The sequence below is a fragment of the Plectropomus leopardus genome, chromosome 5 (assembly GCF_008729295.1).
Source record: "Plectropomus leopardus isolate mb chromosome 5, YSFRI_Pleo_2.0, whole genome shotgun sequence".
Classification (NCBI taxonomy): domain Eukaryota; kingdom Metazoa; phylum Chordata; class Actinopteri; order Perciformes; family Serranidae; genus Plectropomus; species Plectropomus leopardus.
The window spans coordinates 7,994,095-8,016,450 of record NC_056467.1 but is presented as its reverse complement, the minus strand read 5'-3'; the positions used below and the strand labels follow the sequence as shown (position 1 = coordinate 8,016,450).

At 40.2% G+C, this 22,356-nt stretch overlaps 1 protein-coding gene across 1 annotated transcript in view; it reads right to left on the bottom strand.

Moving 5' to 3' along the window:
- Nucleotides 1-321: 321 nt before the first annotated feature.
- ankrd13b (ankyrin repeat domain 13B) overlaps nucleotides 322-22,356 on the bottom strand; it is a 47,393-nt gene continuing 25,358 nt past the window's right edge. The window contains exons 6-15 of the mRNA XM_042487305.1: nucleotides 21,315-21,555; nucleotides 15,737-15,803; nucleotides 14,407-14,488; nucleotides 11,252-11,316; nucleotides 9,075-9,211; nucleotides 8,110-8,267; nucleotides 7,622-7,810; nucleotides 6,318-6,481; nucleotides 3,104-3,180; nucleotides 322-1,512 (exon numbers count right to left, since the gene is read on the bottom strand). Coding sequence (XP_042343239.1) covers nucleotides 1,311-1,512; nucleotides 3,104-3,180; nucleotides 6,318-6,481; nucleotides 7,622-7,810; nucleotides 8,110-8,267; nucleotides 9,075-9,211; nucleotides 11,252-11,316; nucleotides 14,407-14,488; nucleotides 15,737-15,803; nucleotides 21,315-21,555 — 1,382 coding nt within the window. The 3' untranslated portion in view covers nucleotides 322-1,310. The remainder of the gene's footprint in view (nucleotides 1,513-3,103; nucleotides 3,181-6,317; nucleotides 6,482-7,621; nucleotides 7,811-8,109; nucleotides 8,268-9,074; nucleotides 9,212-11,251; nucleotides 11,317-14,406; nucleotides 14,489-15,736; nucleotides 15,804-21,314; nucleotides 21,556-22,356) is intronic.

Genomic DNA, 22,356 nt, shown 5'->3' with positions numbered 1-22,356 from the left:
AATTCTCCACATTTGTTGTTTTTTGGGGGGATCTTCGATTTGGAGCATGTTGTGGAGCTTGCTGTTGGTGTGCAGTAAAGCCTAAAAATTGCTGTCATGGCCTCTACAATGATTCTCACATTTTCCCTCAGAGAACGTGCTCTGATATTGCAGGTCTCCAGGCTAGACTCAAGTAGGGGAGGAATGAACCTCACACGGGTGCAGACCATGCTGAAATATTGCACACACACTGTACCGTGACTACACAGAAATACAGAAATCATCCACTCACGCAAGGTGAGAGGATGCAAATATACAGATTTCGGATAACATTTCTATTCCACAATCCACTTACAATGTCCCTTTATTGTTTGTATTACACACAGGCTGGCCACTACTCATTCACAGTCACATACAGGTTAGTTAGTACACCAAGTGTTCCATCTGAGTCTCATCATACAGTATCTGTGCTCCTGCAGTCTAACCTACAAACTACAACTGGCCTGAGTTTAGTTTGTGCTCAAACTCGTCATCTACGTCCATTAACAGTCAAATATGTGATCCAACCGCAAGATAAATACAGTACATCTGGATTTTGTGCAAAGAAAAAGAAAAAAAAAGGTACCAAATGTTTTCTTTAAAAACTGAGGAAGTCTGATGGTTTGTCGACATTCACCTCAACTTGACCAACAAGTATTCTCCCACGCCACTAGTCCTGGCTCATCACTGCTCTGTCCACACAAGCTCTTTTTTTTTTTTTATCACATTTGAAACCACACAACAGTGGCAAAAGGACCTGTGTGTGTGTGTGTGTGTGTGTGTGTGTGTGTGTGTGTGTTAGTGCTGGAGCAGAGAGTTGGCCTTTACGATTTCCAGGACAGAAGGTAATTGGTGACCCCTTTGCGGAGAGCTGGTTTTGAAACACATACACAAATACACACACACACACACCTGCAAACAGACAGTAATCACTCATCCAAGGTGGGAATTCCACTGAAATGTTGTATCTGATGTGTTTGTTGTAAACTGGCACTGGTCGAAAAAGTACCATGTGGCACCAGGAAGAGGGAACTGATGTCCCTCTCTGGCTGTCTGAGGCCGGACAGCCGCATCGCCGTTATGGCTTCATGGGAAAGGTCTGGCGAAGGCAATGGGAGAAAAAGGAGGAGGCCACTTGATCGTATGAAACCACAAAGATGATTTTGGCGTTTATTTCCAGCCACTTACAGAGTGTGCTTTAAGTTTTAATGTTGCCCGTACTGTCCTTTTCTCCCATGTGCCCTTGGTCCAGACCCCCCCCCCAATAAGACCCCTGCTTGGCCACTCAGCTCTCATTTCTCCATGAGTGACAGCTGGATGATGCGCTGTAGCTCCGCCTCCTCCTGTTGCCGCCGAAGCTCCGCCTCCTCCTGCTCCCGAGCTGAGATCTCCATGGCAATGCGCAGCTGCTCATCATAGCTGCAGGTGGTTGCCTGCTTCTTGGAGGGGGTGGAGCAAAGGCTGGAGGGGGCACGAGGCTTGTGCTGGGGCGTCCTGGGGTGATGAAAAGTGATGGAGGTAGAGGAGGGAAGAACACTGGTTGAAATATCTGCTGTTGACTCAAAGTATGTCACTTCCTGTAGCTACAGTAGTTTCAGGAGTTCCATTGGACCTTTTTTTCTTTCTTTTTGGCAATGTTTCAACTGTTATAGTAAAAAGAAAAAAGCTATGGAAAATGTCTAGGGAATAAAGAAAAAACAGGGAAAAAACATATTTATAATGATCATAGTTGCATGTTTAAAATTATGTTACAAAATTATTGTGATTTTTAAGCACTCTTTCCAAGTCTTGTTTGCTTTGTTTGCTTGTTTGTTTTACTTTTTTCTTACTTTTGTACTTTTCATTATTTTCTTGCTAATTTTTTGGTCATTTCTTTTTTCGTTGCTCATTGCCCTCTTCCCATGTTTTTGAAAGAAATCAAGCCCATTTGCTCAGGTTCAAAGGGTTTAGTTGAACCCGCTGCACTTTACTACTTTACTAGCAGTTTACTGACATTCAGATGTTGAGCTACAGAGGTAAAGCAAGTATTGTGATGGTAATTTTTCACAACCTGGCGACCCATAAATTAACGATATAACAGCTTATAAATATTTAATGTAAATTAAGAATGCCATATTAGAGAGTGTTGTCATCTCTTCCATATTTCCATTTCCATGTACCACATCATATTCAGTCAAAACAGCCAAGACTGCGTTTGCCTTTTTACACGTAATATGACTGAAAGAACACCACAAATCATTAACGACTCTAGTTTAGTTTCAGTTTATGGTCTATACAATGCTTCCAATGTTATAACCTTGGTGTAAGTACACATTGCAGTAGCGAGATTGTGTCAAGCCAGGGAGCGAGAGAACACATCTGTCTGTGTATCCATCCATTCATCCACAAATGAGGAAGACACAGAGAGAGAAAACACTGCCTAAAGATAACAGGCTAAAGTCAACAACAGTACTGCCGACTGTGAAAGCAGGAAGCTCTATCATCCTCCAGTTACTCCCCACTCCACACACACACACACACACACACACACACACACACACACACACACACAGAATTACACAGTAGACAGGAGATTAGAGGAGAATAGCAGGATGGATAGGAGAATAGAGGAGGGGAGGACGGGACAGGAATACAGGATGTGAGTCAAGGATGGAGGGAAAGATATGCAGGATGGAAAAAAAATACAATGGAAGAGTACAAGACACTAAAGAATAATAAAACATGACAGAAGTGAGAGGAAGTCAGACACAATGTGGGTGGAAAAATGACTGGAAATAGCGCCTTTGTCCTGACAGTCATGGAGATTTATGGTTTTTCTTGAGGATTCCAGCTTTTTTGAAAATAAAAGTCTCATTCAACTTTTAACAACTGATGCTTTTATCCAACTTTATCTGCAGCTCCTGGTTGATTCCTGATTATAGAGGGGTTGATCTTTGGAAGGGGAACGTAAAGTGAGTATATACAGTGACTTACAGAACAGAGTGGAAGGTAAGCGCAAGACTGATGCAGAGAGAAAAGAAAGAAAAATTAACATAAAATACAATTGACTCGAATAAAAAAAAAAAAAAGAGATTGAACTTCTGACCTGTCAAGACGACTTGGATCACAGGACAGGGGGTGTGCTCCTGGCTTGCTATTGGTCAGCGCCTCCCAGATGGTGACCTAGACACAAAGAGGAGGCCACAGGAAGTCAGAGAGGGAGCACAAAAAGTTGGTAGTGGGAGGATAAAGAGATGTTGATACATCTTAAACAACAGCATCCCCTCTGCAGGCCTTTTCCTGTGAATGTATGCTGAAGTACCTCTCACAGACAGCACAGAGACGGCTGATTATGATTTATAAACGGACTGAATGTAAACTAGATTGATCCTGGCCCATGTTCTTGAGTACATACGCCCAATATTAATACTACTACTGATACTGCCATTAATTTTTTATTCATATTAGTCACAAAGTCACTGCAAAACTGAAGCAGGACAGAGAGCTGCATTAGGTCACAGATACTTGGGGGACCATCAAAAAAAGGTGATTTGTGTTGGTATTTTGTTTTAATTTTATTTCCGATATTAGTTATGGGTAAAACAATGAATGGGCGGGTTGTGAATGTTGAATATTTAAAATAAAATGAAATTAATAATAGCCACATTTCTATCCTCTGATTTTAAATTTAAACTATGTAATATTCATGACTAATGTTTTCATTCGTTTATAATCATCTGAAACTAAAAACTGCTGTGTTGTTGTTATCTTAGATTGAGCTCTTTAGATCTACATAGGGAAAAAGTCTGTCATGTTGTTCTACAGTAGCCTAGAATGGACATATCCAGCATTGGCTCTAGGGCCACTGTGGTTCCCATACATGCTTAGCACATGGAAGAGGTTTCACTTTTGCAGCCTTATCACTAGATGCCACTAAATACTGCACACTCGGCCTTTATACATGATGTGTAATCAGATTACACATATGGCAAGACAAGACTATATTCTCAAAATCCCTCTCATACAACACACACTTCCTTATTGTTCCAAACAATTAATATTGCCAGTTCCTCAAAAATGAAGGCATACTGAATGCAGACTATTTATCCACTCCTGTGCTGCTCTTTTCCTACACCAAACTGCGGTTGGACATGCACACAATCCACATTTCTCCTTACTGTTTGTCAGCAAGTTGAATTTCTTGACAGCATAACTATGGCAAAAAATATTCTCCCAGGATTCAACTATAAATAAACTTTTATGACAATTAGGCTAGGTGTCATACTGTCATAAAATTAAAGGAAACTCTAAATCAATGATGGGAAATTACAACCATATGGTGAGTTTTAGAAGATGACAGGCGATTTGTACTGTAAGTTAATGCTGTATGTTTTACATGCAGCATCAACACTCTGGTCCTTTAACACCTGTCCTGCTTCCAAATTAGAGCTATAATTAAAAATGTCACCTTCTTTATCCCAGTTTGAAGCAGCAGTACAGCAGCTCGGAACAGCAGGCTGCGGAGGACGACTGCACAAACTACAGCACCTGCAACCTTGCCTCTGCTTTCTCTACATTCGCCTGCTGCATCCACGCTCAGAAAACACTGAGGATGTTCTGTGACCTGTCTCACTGAGCCTATTTATACTTCTCTCTGTCCCTTGGAAGAAGGCCAAGGACTATCAGGACCAGGATCTCTGGGATTTCAAAACAGCACCTATCCTGAGGCAGTGTTGAATATAATGGGTCTGGGCTCCACACATCACTGGCAATTTATTCTGCTTATTGATTTTGCTTCAGTATTGATTGTTTTTATTTTGAAACTGGTCGCTTTTTTCTTACTTTTCTGTGTCTACTTGCTTGGTCTTGCTTGACTTATTAGTGAATTTACTGCTGTAATTTGTAAAGAGTGTTTCATAGCTGGAATATTTGGCAACTCGGTTGATATGGCAACATGGCTTTGTGAACCTTGAAAAAGACACATATAAGTTTTACAATAGTTATCAAATATCCAACACACTGACAGTGACAACTAAGACTATCCAATCATAGCTTAGTAAATATAACTGGGCATGGCAGGTCTCTAAGGTTTTGAGATATACTCATCATGTAAAGAGTTTAGAGTCTTTTTTTAGCTTTTACCTAAACAAGATTAAAACATATAAGGAATGGTTTAAAAGCATTTGTTTGCTGTAATGTCAGCTTCAGAGTTTTCATGCCCAGCTAATTAGACCGAGGCATTCAAAGCCAAGGAGCATTTCATTAGCTATCTCCAGTGAGCTACAGGTTAATTTAAAAGAAAGCTAAGCTTAATTAACTGGCAAGCTATAGCTGATTAAGCCAAATCTTCCAGCAACAGTTTCTGTTTCAGCCAACAAAATGCTAGAAAAGAAAAGAAAAGAAAAGAAAAGAAAAGAAAAACCTGCTTTTGTTAACCTTTGTTCTAATCATCATGCAGAAATGATTGGGAGTCTTAAGTGGTACAGCTGCTCGGAAGTATAATGCATTCATTTTGTTCAGTTACTCTCTTTTTCAGAATTAAAAAGATAATAATCTTGTAAATTCTCATTTTTATGAATTAATGACATTGTAAGATCTTGTAAATTCAGAAAAAAAAATCAGAAAAACAAGAATACTGATTACAACCAGCAGAAACTTCTCCCGAAACAAACAGACTGGTTGATTAAAACTGATTAAAACACTGAATAAAGTAGTGTCACGTACAAATCAATACGGCTGGACCCAAATATTCAGCTATTCGGATATTCGTTGACTGGGTAGGTATTAGGTTTTCAATTTGAACATTCGGGTATCCTTTTTTCTTTCGGCAGAGAATGAATGCCATTTCAGTGTTTGTGATACTGCTGTTGGGCCTGCCACACACACAGTGACAGGAATGATCATTTTACCCAACAGTTATTAACAGGTTTATTGACTGAGCCAAACCATTTCTGTGTCGTGTGAGCGCAAATGCCTGAGCAGCACAGAGCAGGTGAAGGTGTCATGAAGGGGCTGCTGACTATGGTGACTGATGCAAAGTGTTCTGGGCTACTACAGAAACATGGCTGTGCAAAATAGTGATCTCCATGAACAAGGACCTGCTCTCTATGTAGATATCAAGGGCTCATTCTAAGGTAACGAAAAACAGGTTGCTTATTTTCAGGTAATTATACACTAAAGAAAACATACTTATTATATCATATTCCATTTGTGGCAATATATCCCCCTGTATCCTACACACTGGACCATTGAGATGTTTGACTGGTTTTCCTTTAATTTCAAAACAGAAAATTATCTCTGGAGCATCACACCTATCCCACCTGATCATATTCAGAGCCTGCCTCTAGCAGACTCTGCTGTATGGCGAATTGCAGCAGGTCCTCCTCCTCCTCCCTCATGCTGTCTCTCTGCTTGCCCCCTAGCATGGAGTATCCAGGAGGGGGTTCGAACACACATGGGGGAATCTCTCCAGCTCGACACGACACTGCAGCACACAGGGGGAAGGCAAAGGGCAAGAGATGGAAAGGAGTGTCATCTAAAGGAGATTAGACCATAGGTGAAGAGCAAGGATGGAAAAACTGAACTTTTGGGTAAACCCTTTAAAACCTGAGCAGATAGATTTCTTACCAAAAAACAGGGAGGAAGGCAATCAGCAACAAAAGAAGAAATGACCCTCAAATATGCAAGAAGTTAGTAAGAAAATTGCATCAAAATATGTTGTTTTTATTTTAATAAAAAAAAAAAACAAAACAAAAAAAACAAGGCAAAAAGGACTTGAAAAAAGGTTTTGGCTTAAAAATGATAATTATTCTGTCGCATAACTTTGAAGTGTTATTATTATAATTATAAAGAAAGTTTTTCCCTAGCTTTTTTTCTTTTGGACCTACGCATTTTTTCCTAGCTTTTTTTCCCTTTTAATTAATTTTTAAAATCTACCAATTTCTTGCAGTTTTCGGGGTATTTTTGCCAAGTTGCTCATTGCCTTTTTCCCCTTGCTTTTGAAAAAAAATGCACCAATTTGCTCAAGGTTCACAGGTTTAAATACTTGTAAAAGGTGTCTGAAAGCAGTACAGGTAAAGTGATGTTGCTCTGGGTTTGAAAGAGTTAAAAGAAGAGACATCCAGAGTCAGAAAAGTTGTATCAGGATGTTATTATACCTCCATACTATTATTGCCAAAATATTTTTACCACTTAACTGTATTTCAACAGGACTATAACTTAAGTTGGGACAATTCTGCAAGATTACCTCAAGGACTTCCAGAGAGGTTCCTTCTGAGCGGTCACACAATAAAATGTATTTTCCCTCTGCATGGCTGCAGATTTAAATGTGGCTGTTGGGATTCTGATGAAGTGATAGGATGATGAAAGGGAGCCATAATCTCACATACTACACAAGGAACATAACCTTGCGTCCAACGTCAGTGATAAACACTGCTCATAACTCTATCACGCAGCTGAAAACTGTGTTTGTGGACTGAAGCATGCGGCAGGATCAGCAGTAGTAGAGATTTACACAACAGCTTGTTTGAAAGAAATGGCATCTGTAATTTAATCAGCTGGAGAAGAAGATATAAGAAACAGTGACACCTTAATACAACATTGTGTTATGGGAGTTTGTTCTTACTTGTGGAGCTTGAGCTAGAGACGCTGGAAGAGTCACTGCCCGGAGATGGAGTGTCTGTTCTCTGGGTGTCCCTCTGTCCGTCCCCCTCCACTCCCACTTCGTTATCAGAACGGACGCCCGTCCCCTCCTCGCAGCCATTGAGATTGCTGAAAGTGATCCTGGCATTCAGGATGTGGTAGAGTGGGATCTCTGCAGGCGGTGGAGAGAAATGGAGCAGAGCATGACATTTTTATTGTTATTATTAAGTTTTTGTCTTTGCATCAGTCTCATCATCCAGTAAACCATGTGTGCCCTCATATCAATTCTTATTTAGTGCTCAAATTTGCAATCTTTTCCGTCAGTTTTACTAACTTCATCCCCCTGTCTTCATTTCTTTCCATTCATCTTAGTATCTATTTAAATCTCCCATCATCCCCTTTAGTTAACGAGCCATCATTTTAACCTCCCTCCCTCCTTGCACCCATCCGTCTCACTCTCCCAACTCTCACCAATCTTGACAGGGAAGCCAGGCGGCAAACGCAGAGTGATGAAGTCACGCAGCTTAGCGAACAGGGCGTTGGAAATCGCCATGAGATCGATGATAGGCACCACTTGTTCTGCCAGGGACAGAGGATGGGACTCGCACAACCACAGCTTGGCTTTAAACCTGGACACAAGAACACATGCACACTCTGAAGGTACTGATGAGGTGACCAGTCACAAAGTTTGTTGATTAAAATGGCCAAATACAATTCTGGCTTCAGTGTAATTGAAGCAATTTATGTCGTCATTCAAGTGATTAGCTCTTTGGCCAGAGGTACACAGAGGCATTGATTACATCAGCCAGCAGCGATCGTCCACAAGCTGCTGACTCGTGTTCAAATTGAAGCCGGTCAATGCCTATATTTTAACATGTCAGATATAATGAACACAGAATCGAGAGGCAGTTTCAAAACCTCAAACACTTCATCCTCACAATGTGCTGTCACTTTTTATTAAGCGGCAGGTAATAATGAAACTGACGACTGAAGACAACAGTCAGTCAGTTAGAAGAGCCGAGGGAAGATGATTGGACAGCAGGTTGGCAAGTGAATAAGAGAAGCAGAATCTTGACAACAAGTATTGTTAGCTACATCAAAAATAATAATAATAGAATAAAAGCTTCAATTTATCCTAAAAGATCGTTCATTTTTTTTCCTTTTACTTGAACAGAGTAGACATGATGTGTCATGAGCTGTGTGAATATGTGTGTTTAATATTCTGTCTTTCCCCTCAGGACCTCGGTGGTCAGCTGTCATGGTCGGCTGATTTTACCCTGCCTGTGTGTGTGTGTGTGTGTGTGTGTGTGTGTGTGTGTAAACCTGTCTACTCTCTGTCCATCAGTTTGTCAGCTCTGGCACTTGGTGGTGAGTTTGGAGGGCGATTTCACTGTATGCATGGCCGCCCGTTTGTTTTCCTGTCATGACTGCGTCACCTCTGGGTCTTTGTGGTGAGCTGGCACGGGTGGCCGATGTCCCTCTGAGTCGGTGACGAGCTGGGGTTGAAGTATTCCTCGGCCGTCAGCGCTGCAGGATTGGTCACCGCTGGACACGACATCTGGGTCACCAGGGCCTGCAGGAAGTGAATATTGAATTAAAACTAGAATAATCACCTCATCGGCGTGTGCCTCAGCGAACCAGTCAAGTTGCAGTTAAAGTTTAAATACATGTCTGTCCAGATTCATATGTAGCCATGAAAAAGTCCATGCTTCGAATATGATGCTGCTGCGAAGAAGCTACAGTTTCTAGAATTCTGATATTTCATACACATCTTCAACCAGAGCAGCATAGAAGATCTAAACAATCAGCACAGTTTCAAGGTGGACACCCAAGACAAGTGTCACCAATTCAATATCTGGCCAAATGTCTCCTCTTCTGTTTATGAGATATGATGTCACAGTGAGGTTGACCTTTGACCTTTTGTGCAATTTTGTAATAATAATTAGGATATAAATTCTTGAGTTATGGCCAAAAAAATGTTTTGTGAGTTCACAATGACCTTGACTTTTGACCACCAAATTCTAATCAGTTCATTGCTGAATCCGAGTGGATGTTTGTGCCAAATTGGAGGAAATTCCCTTAGGGCCTTATTGAGATATCCTATTGACTTGAATGAAATGGATGCAAGCTCACAGTGACCTTTGACCTTTAACCACCAAATTGTAACTGGTTCATCCTTGAGCCCAACTGGACATTTGTGTCAATTTGAAAAAAGAAAATCTGTGAAAGTGTTCACAAAACATTGCATTCACGAGAATTTGATGAATCAGGTAGTAGTGACCTTGACCTTTGGATCATTACAATCAAAATTCAGTTCGGTCATCGTTGAGTCCAAGTGGACGATTGAACCAAATTTAAAGAAATTACATCACTGTGTTGAGTTCACAGGAATGAAACATATGCACATACAGCAACCTGAAAACAAAATGCCTCTGTCCACAGCTGTCGTCAGTGTGGAGGCATCAAAACAAACTCCTAATGTAACCATATGTTGCCATTTTAAAGATAAAATTTACCCATTCATAATAAAAATAAAAATAAAAAAAAACATCAAAAAGATTTGATCAATAGCAGTGACTCACAGATTACTTTATAAAGTAGAAAGATTTCTGGCTTTTCAACCTCACTTGCCTTTGCTTTTATTCTGTTGAGGAACAAAAACCTCACCACCTACTGGGACTTCAAGGCTTCCTTCTTACCTTCTGACATTTTCAAAAGCCAGATGAAAGAAAAAACCTTGCGCAAAAGCCAAAAGTTGAGAACAAATGACAAGGCAGTTTTCTTATGCCTGTACTTTTCTTCATTGCAGTAGATTTGCCTGTTGGTTTAGTGCTCTAATTAGTAGCTCACTGTCAGCTGTTAAGTATGACTTAAATACACCCGCCAAAGCCTGTCATCATCACTGAAAGGAAGTAGAGGCTTCGTAAGAGTTGTGAAACAGAAGAGAATTGTTTGCATTTCCCTTCCAGTGGCAGTCAATTCGTCACAATCCATTTAAGGTTTGGCAAAACTGAAACATTGCAGCTTTACAGTTGCATAAACTATCTGCGCAGTGTACATCAAAACCAAAAAAAGCTTGTCTCAATGCTGTGTAGAAAGAGCATAGTGAGAGGCATCAAGTTGAAAAAGAGCAGAGGTGACAGTGAGGGGGAACAAGTGAAAATACAGAATAGAGAAAAAGGGGAAGGAGGGAGGTATGCGTCATAGAAGCTCTCTGACAGAAACAAATTTAAAAAACATAATCAATATTTGAGAGCAGGTTGGAGCCTCTGACTTATTGTTTTACTGTGCAAGCACGCTCACCGGACAAGGAATTATACACTCACTGTCCACCCAAAGAGGGGATGTGATGGCAATGATGCTAATATTAAGGACAATGATTTATTTATGAGCACAAGAACCCATTAATCACTGATTTTAGTTGAAAACATCCTTGTTCCCATCACAACCAAGTATGTTTTTTTGGTGTATTAGATTAAGTTTGAAAAGTTTTTATTACCTCTCCTCAACACCTGGAACAAAAACAATAATCCCTCATTTAAAAATGAAACACTGTCAAATCACCACAAGTGGAATTTCAGGTTACACAATCTAAAATAAACTGTCCACTCACCCCATTGTTAGGTCCCATGTGTTGTTCAGCAATCCCAAGGAAGTTCTGCAGTGGAGTCTTCCCACCTGCTCGAAGACACACAGCAGTGATGAGTTACACTGAGAGAATGTAGTTACACAATGTACACTCACAAACTGACTCAAACTGTCCTGTTATTCAGAGCTTCAGAAACCTCCTGAGTTTTGGTACATGACAGAGCACCCAGAGCTGGATTCAGTTGATGCTTGTTTATCAAGAGATGATGACACATGGGCTCATTAATCTCCACTGTGGTGTCTGTAATATCATTCTCCTCTACAGTGCTCTGTTCAGGATATTTTATTGCATTTTATGCTGTAGTCTTATTAACAACCATGAGCCAGTATGAAATGAACACAACCATAAGAGATTTTCAGTTTAAGTTCTATGTAGCTACAGTAGCAGAGATGGCAGATGGTGGAACAACCAAAGTAACTGTGAAAAACAAAATGCAGAGTGGTCCTGTGTTGTTGGTAGTTGCTAGACTCAGAGGAAGACAGACAGTGATCCGGTTGTCTTTGTGACAATGGCTCCAACGATAATACCCCTTGGAAATGCTAGGGAGGGAAGAGTTTAAAAGTCGGCTGTGTCCACTTGGAGCTGCAACATGAATTCTATAAAAATGAAAAGTCACAGTTAAAGATACTAATACTATGCCATCAGTATATCTGCCTTCACTGTAACTCAAGGACCTGAATGTCACATTTCTACAGCTGAAATCATATTACAGTCTACTCCACCTGAAAGCACACACTATTATACAATAAGCACATGAACACAAATGCAACAGGTGGAAGTTGCTGTCACCATTAGAATGAAAATGCATTAAAAAAATACAGGACATTTGTTAAATAATCAAACACCTATGTGATAAAGACCGACTCCGAAAATGGCAAACGCTCTGAAGAGCCTTTTGGGACTGTCAAACTGTCTTTTTTGGATTTTAAAGAGCCCTCCAGGCATGTTTTCAAACACATGCTCTGCTTAGAATAATAATTTGTGTCAGATATTGTTTTTTTCACAAAAAAGTTACCATTTTACGATTCTTAAAATGATATCTTTTCCTTCTTCCTCATTAAAATATACGGAAAATATGAATATTTCAAAAGCTTAGCCGTTGGAAACATGTCTCCAACTGAAAATTCTAAAAAAAAAAAAAAAAAAGATTTGCAGCAGTTAGACCACAAATAGTTTTCAATACGTCATACGTACAGGTATGAAACTCAGATTTCGGGTGATCACAAAGAAACTTCTTTCCTTTGAAAGTTTATGTGAAAAATGGCTTTTAGAATTACCCTTTGCAAATAAATAATTTGAGCAAAGCTCAAATATCAAATAAGAAAAAAACCTTTTTGAGTGGAGGGGGGCTTTAAATTCTCAAATTAAAAACAAATCAAATTGTTTTTTTCCATGACACTGAGAATTCATCACTAAAAAAAGCATCAATCAAAGCTCAAAAACATTTTAAGTATCTTTAATCAAATATCTAACACTCAAAGACTCAGTTAATCTGCTTCATTAGGACTGTGTGAGTGTGTCTGGACCAGATTTGATTAAAAGTGACCAACAACCACAATCGTCGCATTTTCATTCATGTGCCGCAACATCCTGTTTGGCACATGCCATCACTTGAGCCCTGTCCAGTTTAAAAAGTAGTTGGAAAAGCACAAAGAAAACACAATTCCACAAGTGTCTTGTGTGAGATAACTCACATAATTGCAGATTTTTTTGCAGAAAATAATGAGTTTGTATAGGATGCCATCACTCAGCAAAGAGCTGAATGAGAAAGTGAGATTTATCACACAGTGAAGGAGCCCTTTGTTTTTAAAGTGGCACCAGAATAACAGCAGCTGCTGCTGATTTAGATATGAGAGAGATGTGCGCAGCAAAGAAAACATGACCAGCTTGTTAGTGTGTGACTTGTACTTTGTGACAGAACTGATGCTGTGGTTGTCCTCACCAACCAGAAACTGAATGAGCGCTGAAAAAAATGCAAAGGCCCATCAATTAGTTTTAATGAGGGTGGTGTCATGTCGCGTTGTGGTTTATAAGACAAATGTCCACATTTTGACCTTCAGCCGGCTGATCTGTCTGCAGCTGCTGCTCGACTCAAGATACAGTATGTGTCTCTCTTGATGCTAAGATTTTTTTTACATTGTTGACAAAATGATGATAAGTAGCACAAGGGAAAGGCAAACAGTGAGTCACTCTCGAAAGCGCCAGACAAAGAGAGGGAGGAGAGCCAGCATCAGGCTGACCCAACTTGGACTAAGAGCTGTTCCTCTACCAAGCCTTTTTCAGGCTAATGTCCGGTCACAGGAGAATAATGTGGATGAGATGTGATTGAGGCTCAATCCGCAACGGGAGATCAGGGACTGCTCCGTGCACGTCTTCACAGAGACATGGTTGACCCCTAACATCTTAGATCAAGCTGGTGCACTTGATGAGTTGACCTTGTTGGGAGTCATAAGGACACAAGACTCTGATGCAAATTCAAAAAATGCATTCCAGGAATTTAACAATGCCACCAGCAGCAACATGCCTAAACAACTGTATGGAGTCTTCATAGTAGCTGCTGATTTTAATCAACTCATCCCTCAACTCCTATGATGTTGCAGGACCAAGGACAAATGTAGTTTCATTTTTTTTAAACTTTATTTAAAAAATGACTAATAAATCTACCTTTTACCTTCTATTCCGTATAATGCTTCCAAGAACACTTCCCTTCTCATATTAGCAGAGTGCAGATGGGGATTGTGACCAGGGAGAGTGGAGCTCTCGGAGGAGCATGTGATGGTTGATCCTTGCTGACAGCAATAGTCCAGGAAGAGAAACCTACTAATCCCGTTTGATTTATGATGTGAACCAGAAAACGAGCCGTCGAGCAAACGTTACAGGCTGTTAGCCAAAGCTTCGGGGTGATCTCATCGAACTAAGGTGAGAGGGATTACTCATCATCAGTGCCTCTTTTATCAGACATGGCATGGTAGCACTTGGGCTGAGGGTTACAGAGGGGATAATGGAGAAATTCAGCTGCTGCAGCTGCAACGCACCTGCACATAGAGATCACCTTGACGGCCTTAGAGGTGATGATGTCTAAGGCACAGAAGTACGTTTGACAAGATACAATGATTTACCTTTTGTCTTGTTCTTGTTCTGGTCTGACAGATGGTCAGTTCTGGTCCTGGTGATCAGCTCCACATTGGATGCTGCGTACACCTGAGAGAGGAGGAGACAATTAGCTGTGGGGCCCCACTGCTGTATGAATAATAAGCGCAGATAAGATGAATGTGACAAAGTACAGAAATGAGCATAAAACATCATAATTATACCAAATAAGGAGTTTCCTTTGTTATATGGATGCTAACAAAAATAGTGTGTTCCGTGTTTGCCAAATAATCCTACCCTTACTGGAAATATACAGTATGTTATCCTACATAGTGATGCAAACTCGGTCAATTAGACCCCAGATAAGTCCCAGTTCCCTGTCAGACTTCTTATCAACAAACTTGAATAACTGAAATCCAAACAGATTTATTGTGATTGAGAAGTAACATTGCTATACAACACATAACATCAACACTGATCACAGATATGGAGCAGAAAAAAATCCATTGTATTGAACCATGATTTATAACCATGTCTCTAAGAACCCTGAACAGAAGTACAGTGGAAACCACAGTGAGACATTGTTATTGTTTTTCAGAATAAGAGAAAACAATTTTTATCTTTTGTTTTTTTTTACATAACATAAAACCCCTTGTCTCGTCTCTGCTTAATACAGGTCAACTTCTCCAAACTACAGATCATAGCAGAACACTGGAATTCCTTACTTGTGACCGCAGAAAGGAAATACTGATTAAAAATTGAGTAGGCTGCTGATTCTGAGTTTACACTGGACAGCGTATGAGTGAAAGGAAAAGCTAAAAAGCATCCAGTAAGAGAGCAGCTCAACAGGAGTTGTCTGTTTACGTTTGTAACTCTAAATCAATGATGCAGAAAATAGATGCTTTTCAGGCAGCAGTATTTTACTGTCGAGCCTGTCTGAAGTGCTTTTAAACCACTAGTGACAGATGGTCCAGGGTGTCTGACACTTGTCTCCCATCGATCCCTCCCGGGGGTCAACAAAACAAATGGGGTCAAGGTAATGTGTGTCTGTGCGACAGATAGACTTGTTTTGCTTGTTTTTTATTTTTACTTATTTTGATGGGCCATCTGGTTCTTTTAGATGATGATAAATAGTCCCCATTTGAAGGTCAAGAATTCAGGTCTCAGAAATCCATCTATCATTATTTAAAGGTTATGTCCTCAAGATGTTTTAAAATAACTTTGGGATTAATTCTCTCTGGAAATTACACTCTTCAAGTAAAGTGAACTTTCAGTAACTATAAAACTGAGCTGTGACAGCGGTGGTTTCTCTGGACAATGTGAGAGATCAGTGAGCTGTCAAAGCAGCCTTTGCCCTACCTTGGCTTCATATCCATTCACTGTCTCAGTCTTCTCACTCCTCCACCCGAGTATACCCGTCTTGTTCCTGCAAAAGAGATTCAACACATCCAACATCAGTTCTCTAGAGTCTTGACCCCCAGGTAACACACTGTTGCAATCACAGTCAGTGTAGCTTTGCCCGTACCAAGCAATCTAAAGATATATATCTGGGAGGAAATCATAAATACAGATTAGATTGGAAGTCACAGACTCTGGGTTTCTCGATAATCTACAGCCTGAAAACATTGCAGCCATCGTCCTTGTTTGTTGTCAGCGAAGATCAACAATTCAGAGTGCAATTAGAAAGTCTGCCCAGAAGTTAGTGAGGCATATCCCATCTCCATGATCTATTCACATAAGGTGCTCCTTCAGGACCAAACTGCAGAAAGTGAGTTTTTGGGTTGATTTTTCCATATTAGCCTTTATGTTTCTAAGGTCATTGTATCTTTGAAATTATATCAGGTATTTTCAAAGATATTTTGATCATGTAACAATTTTAGAAGAAAGGTTTTAGGTGATTTTCAGCCATGCTAGTGGTGTGGCTCTAGGGATGGAAAAGTCAGCCAGTGAAACATTTCATCTAGCATTTCATGCGGTAAAATTTCAAATGTATCAAATACTTTGGTTTATGGCAGTTCCCATAGCTAAAGGAAAATTCCCTGGGTGGATGCAAAATAATTTCATGATGCCCTTGCAACATTGTCAGTCACATCTTCACTGCACCACACAGTATGACATTATGTCAGTGTTGTATCCCTGTGCCCCCACTTTAGCAATGACACGACCAAATACCTGCAAAACTTATTACATTTCCATCAGCTTCACTGGCTTTTGTTTTTGTGCTAATAAGCAAATGTTAGCAGCAAACACACTGAACTGATTTGGTGATGATGAAAAAACTGACCTACTAAATATTGAGATGCATTTGGTGAAAGCACAGCTTTGCCTAAGTGCAACATCTCAGAGCCACTTGCATGACTGTAGAGCCTTAGGGAGTGTATCTATGTTCCCAGGGTCCTACATTAATTAGGTCCTACGTTCCCAAGGTTCCATAGAGAGCCTCAGGGTTGATATTTTCTGCAGCCTGACTCAGAACCTTCTCCCGGTTTTCTCGGCAAAAAGCCTATGAAATTTTTCCATTGGATTTTGGATCTTTGTAGAGAAAAATCTATGTGGTAAACAAACATTTATGACATTTACATGTTTTGTTCAGCGAGATAACACTTTCCACTTTCTGGATTTTTGAAGCCTAAATGTAATTCCCAGAAGAAAAAAACTAATGCTAGGCTAAAATGAACTACACTACGGTCACAGACCTTTTTAAAGAAACAAAAGCTTCAAAGTTTGTGGGAAGCATATTTACTGACATACTTTTTGACATAGAACAAAGCATGGTCTCTTTTCAGCTTGTGTTAACCACAGACCTTATTTAAGGCTTCTAACCAAAAACCAGTCTAAAAAACAACACTGACAAAGGAACCTGAGGTGCTGGAATACTATCTTAGTTTCAGGTTTTAGGACTCGTTATTGGGATAATCTATGTTCCCAAAGTCCTATATTCCCAATATCCTATGTTCCAAGGGCTCTGTGTTCCAAGGGTTCTATGTTCACAATGTACAATGTTCCCAAGGTCCTAATGCCTTATATTTCCAGCATCCTATGTTGCCAAGGTCCTGTTATCCCAAAGTCATGTGTTCCCCATGTCCTATATTCCCAGGGTCCTGTGTTACCAAGGTCCTATGTTCTCAAGGTCCTATGTTTGGAGGGCACTATGTTACCAAGGTCCTATGTTCCTAATGTCCATTTTCCTTGTTCCTAGAGCCCTTTATTCCCAGGATACTATGTTCCCAAATTCAATCATCTATTCACATACATTAACCCTAACAATTAGCCAGCTTTCCTTCCTCTCTTTTAATTGGTAAATTAATTGGTTGGCTATTTTTATTATTTTAAATCTAGTGCTGAAATACATTTTGGACTTGTTCCCCATACAAAAAGAGAATTTACTGGGTCACCACAGTAGCTCACTGGCTAGAAAATGCTGGAAACCATTAAGACCAAGTCCAGTGCAATTTCATGACTCTCTAGCACAATGCAAAATCGGTCTGCCACACTATCCGATGTCAAACAAAGTTATGAACCTGTCTGAATTCTGATGTTATATCAGAGCTCAATTACTGGGCATTCAGTAAACTTTACACTTGTTATCCAAGCCCCAAAAAAGCAAAACTGCAGTGTTGTAGTTTTTGTGCATGGCTGCGTGAAGACGTATTAAGTCCAGAGGTGGATGTCCTGTCGGTAGTGCTTGACAAAGTGGTTTGCTCTAAAGCATCATAAATAGATTATTGGCATGTAGACAGGAGTGCTGACCAGGGAAAATGCACAGAGGTGACACTGAGGTACAAGTCTGACAGGGAGATGATTACCCACCTCCCCCTGCTCACTTCTCTCCCTAACTCCCCTCTCTGTCTTCTCGCTTTTTACCTGTTAACATTCACTTCCTGTCTCTGCATCTCTTTCCATGATTCACCTATCTGTCATTTTGTCTCAACGCAGTCTATTTTTCTCCCTTTTCTCCTCCTGCCTTCCAAACCATCAACTCCCCCTATTTTGGTGTCTGTATTGTACTTTTGTCCCCCACATCCTTATGTCACATTTATCTTTCTCTCCCTGTTTCCCTCTGCATTATGTCTACTCCCCCTCATCTCTCTCTGTCCCATCCCTTTTCCTATCTTCCTCCATCCTTTTTCTTTCATCCTTCTCTTTACCATTTATCCCTTATCCCTCTCTGTCCAAAACTCTCCATGTTCTATCATCCCTGTTTTTCACATCAGTCTTTTCCCATCACCTGACAAGAATTAGATAGTTTATTTTTATCCTCTATGTTCCTGTCCCTCCTTTATCTCCTCCTCTTCTCTACTGTTCATGTCTTCGTCCATGTCCTTTTATGTGGAACCGAGCTGTATAACTGTACCATTATTGTAATAAAAAGCTCCTTAATTGACTGCACACAAGCCACCTGCTCATCTAATTTTCTTCCATCCCTCTTCTCCATTCTCCTCCTAGTCAGCTTATGTCTTGTCTCCCTCTTCCATGTCTATTCACTCTGCTGCCTGCCTCTCCATGTCTGAGTGCAACTTACTTTTTTGAAGTGGCCTGAGCCTGAAGATAATTTGTGCCTCCCTACCTCCACATCAAACTTACTCCTGACGCTCCTGTTTGTTTGTTTTTGTTTTTTTGAAGTTTAGCCATTTGGGTTATGGAAATGGAAGGTCAAGAATGGAGTATTTTTGGTGAGATTATAATGCAAAAATGCAATGACTTAATATGAGCCAGCGTAACTTTTGTTGACCAGTGGCTTATATGGCCACAGGAGTTACAAGATAATGATAACCTCTGTTCAGGAGATCATGTTTTCAGTGCTGTTTGATAGTCTGTTGGTTGTTAGCAGGACTACACAAAACCAGTTGGCCTAATTTACATGAAACACAGTGAAAGGCTGTAGAGAGCGCCAAAGAAGAACCCATTAAATTTTGGAGCTGATCCAAATCTCGGGGAGGATACAGAAGTTATTTCTCACTTTCATTAAACTGCTCTCACTTCGGATGTCACAAGCAAAGTTGGCTTAGCCAAAATGACAGCTAGCAATGCCGACATAAGCAACAGTGCTGACAGAGCAAACACACTGCAAAAACTGCAGATCTAACCAAGTGTAATCTTGTATTTAGACTCTCATTGGTCTTGTTTTTAGTATAAATGGCTTATCTTATGCTTTCTAAGTAAGATTAAGTAGACTCAATTCAAGTACATGTTGTTTGCCTTGTCTTGATAAGCAACTTATTGTTTGAGTTATTTTTAACTAGATACAAGGGGTATGGCAGTAAAACATTTACTTCAGGGTGAGGCCTTATTTTAAGCACTAGAATGTCAAAATAAAAACATACACCCAGCTGGTGTTACTGAGTTAGCTGGGATGTGAATTAGCATTTCCTTGAATAGTGAAGGATTGGCCAGTATTATTCTGCTTAACTCTGTCTCTGACTGGATAACCCTGACATTCTTACCCCAACCCTAACCAAACATACTATCTTGTCTAAACCAATCCAACCACAAAAAGCAGTGGGCACTGGGCAGTCAAAGGGAGAGTAGGGTAGGTAATTCCTTCACTATCTTAGGAAATGCAGATTTCCTAAGATATTTACCTAGGCGACCTAGCAAGGAACCAGAGGGTTATTAATGTTTCCTAGGATAGCAAAGGAATGACTCACCCCACTCTGCCTCAGTTTGCCTCTGATTGACGTACCCTGACATTCTTACCCTAACCGTAATCGATCACACCCCTCTTTCCTAAACCTAACCGATCCAACCAACAATTGCAATAACCACTGACCAATCAGAGGAAGAACAGGGCATGTCATGCCTTTGCTATCCTAGAAAATGGGAAAACAAGAGCACCTCTCTTAGGCATATGCCAAGCCCAGGTAGCGCACACTGCAGAGCAGTGACAATACAGAGAGGACATAAATAATAAGAGTTTGCTACAAAATTAATATTATGAGTGTTGTATATTGCACCATCCATCAACATTGTGAGCCAGGGCTTGGGAAACTGAGTGAAGTCAGTTACACAGCAATATCTTTCAAAACTTTTTGGAAAAATAGCCACCATAAGCTCATTGTGCCTATGGCAACAAAGCCCCTGATTATGTTGAAATGATTATGAAGTGAACTTTTCATTTTTAATAGAACAATTGTGTTACTTTTTTACTTTAAAGGCTACACAGTATCACTTCAAACTGCAACAGGGTTTTAGAATTAACTCAGACTTTTAATGCACTTTCTTTACAGGAATATTTCTCCTCTGCTCTGTTGTAGATTATATCAGTAATATGAGTTGTGTTCAATGAACTCTCTTGTTGTCTCCACTTCCTCCACTACTGCTACACTTCTGTTAGTGTTTTTTTCTACATTTTGTGAAATGCATTTTGACAGCCACCAGAGAACGTGCCTGAACTTGTTCCACTCGGCTGTGGGTTGTAGTGTAGGAGACAGCAACAGTGAAAGAGTGACAGAAATTCAACAACAAAAGAGTGATTTTTTTCCACTCGGGAAGGAAAAAAAGGAAGCACTCAGAGCAGAACATGTCCTGAGGCTGAATTGCAATGTGTTGTACAGAGGCTACTGTTGGTGGAGAAAATGATTATCATGCTTGTTCTACGGATGATTTTGTCCTGGATGATTGTTGAACATGGTTGCAAAATGGTGAGAGAAAGAAGCCCGTGTTTCTTGGATTCTGAGGGATGTTATACAAAATCCCAATGTGTATTCTACACGTCTTAGATTTTGTACTTGATTTTCTGTTTCAGCTGCATTGTAAATTGTCACATTACACCATCTAAGTTTGCTTAACCAAAATGACAAAAGCTGGATGCAGAGTACATCAAGAACAGCTGTGTATTAAGTATTTTGTGCCTCTTACTGTACATCATAAAGTAGACTACATTGTATGTCTCGGATTGTTTCTATAATATTATGTTTATGTTAGTATTGTGTCTGACCTCTCAAAGGCGATATTGCGGGTGTCCAGCTGAGTGGTCACCACGGGGGCAGACAGCCTGGCTGCTACTTGCTCATCACTGGGCTGGATCGCCCCCAGAAGGCCCAAACTGGCAGCGTTGCTGCTGCAGGCGGCACCATTCCCTCGACCAGGTGAGAGCGCCGTGAGAGACGAGACGCACAAGGTCTCGCAAAACACCAGCTGCCTGTCATGGTCGACCTCCATCACCTCTGCGCTGGAGTCTGAGAGGCAAGAGGGTGACAGACAGGAAGAGCAAAATGCAGGCAATGTTAGGGAAATTGACAGTGGGAAAGTAATACCAACATGCTACTGTGGCACTTTTAGAGACTAGAAAAATGCAGGGGAGGAAGAGGAATATTTCAGAGTGGTGAGAATAAATATAAAAATTAAAGAACTGGTGTAATAATGCAGAGAGAAGCCATGGAAAGTTGCCTAAGTTAAACAATGAGGCTACAAAGAGACAGGAAGAGAGAGGATCCTCCTGGAAAGGTATAGCCACACCTGAACCAGTCTCTGTGAATATATGCTCCATCTCACATTATCTTTGTGCATGAATGATAAATACTGGAATGTGTTAAAGTACTGCTAATTTCTACAATATTCCACAATAATAACAGTGACAAGAGTCTTGCACTGGCTTGGATAGCTAACAAAAAAGTTGTGTAATGGGTTCAAAATATGTTCATATAAAATTTATGGGTACAGGCACAGGTAAAATTGCACTTAAAGTGGGAAGTCAGTGGGTGAGAGGAAAAATGTTTTTTTTTTTCTGGATAAGTCAGAGATCAAAATGACTTTGCTGTATTTTTAAAATCTAAATCAGCTAATATTATTAAACCCAATCAACTGCAAGGATTTTTTTTTGTGAAAGTCTACAACACAACCAGCGCACACCCAGTGCAGCCAGTGAAAGAGACATTTCCTCAGCTGGATTTGTAATATAGGAACATAGAAACTATCTCAAACCAGGGACCTTGCGTGATAGAATTTTTCTGCACAGTAACCTTAATAGTGAGTGGCAA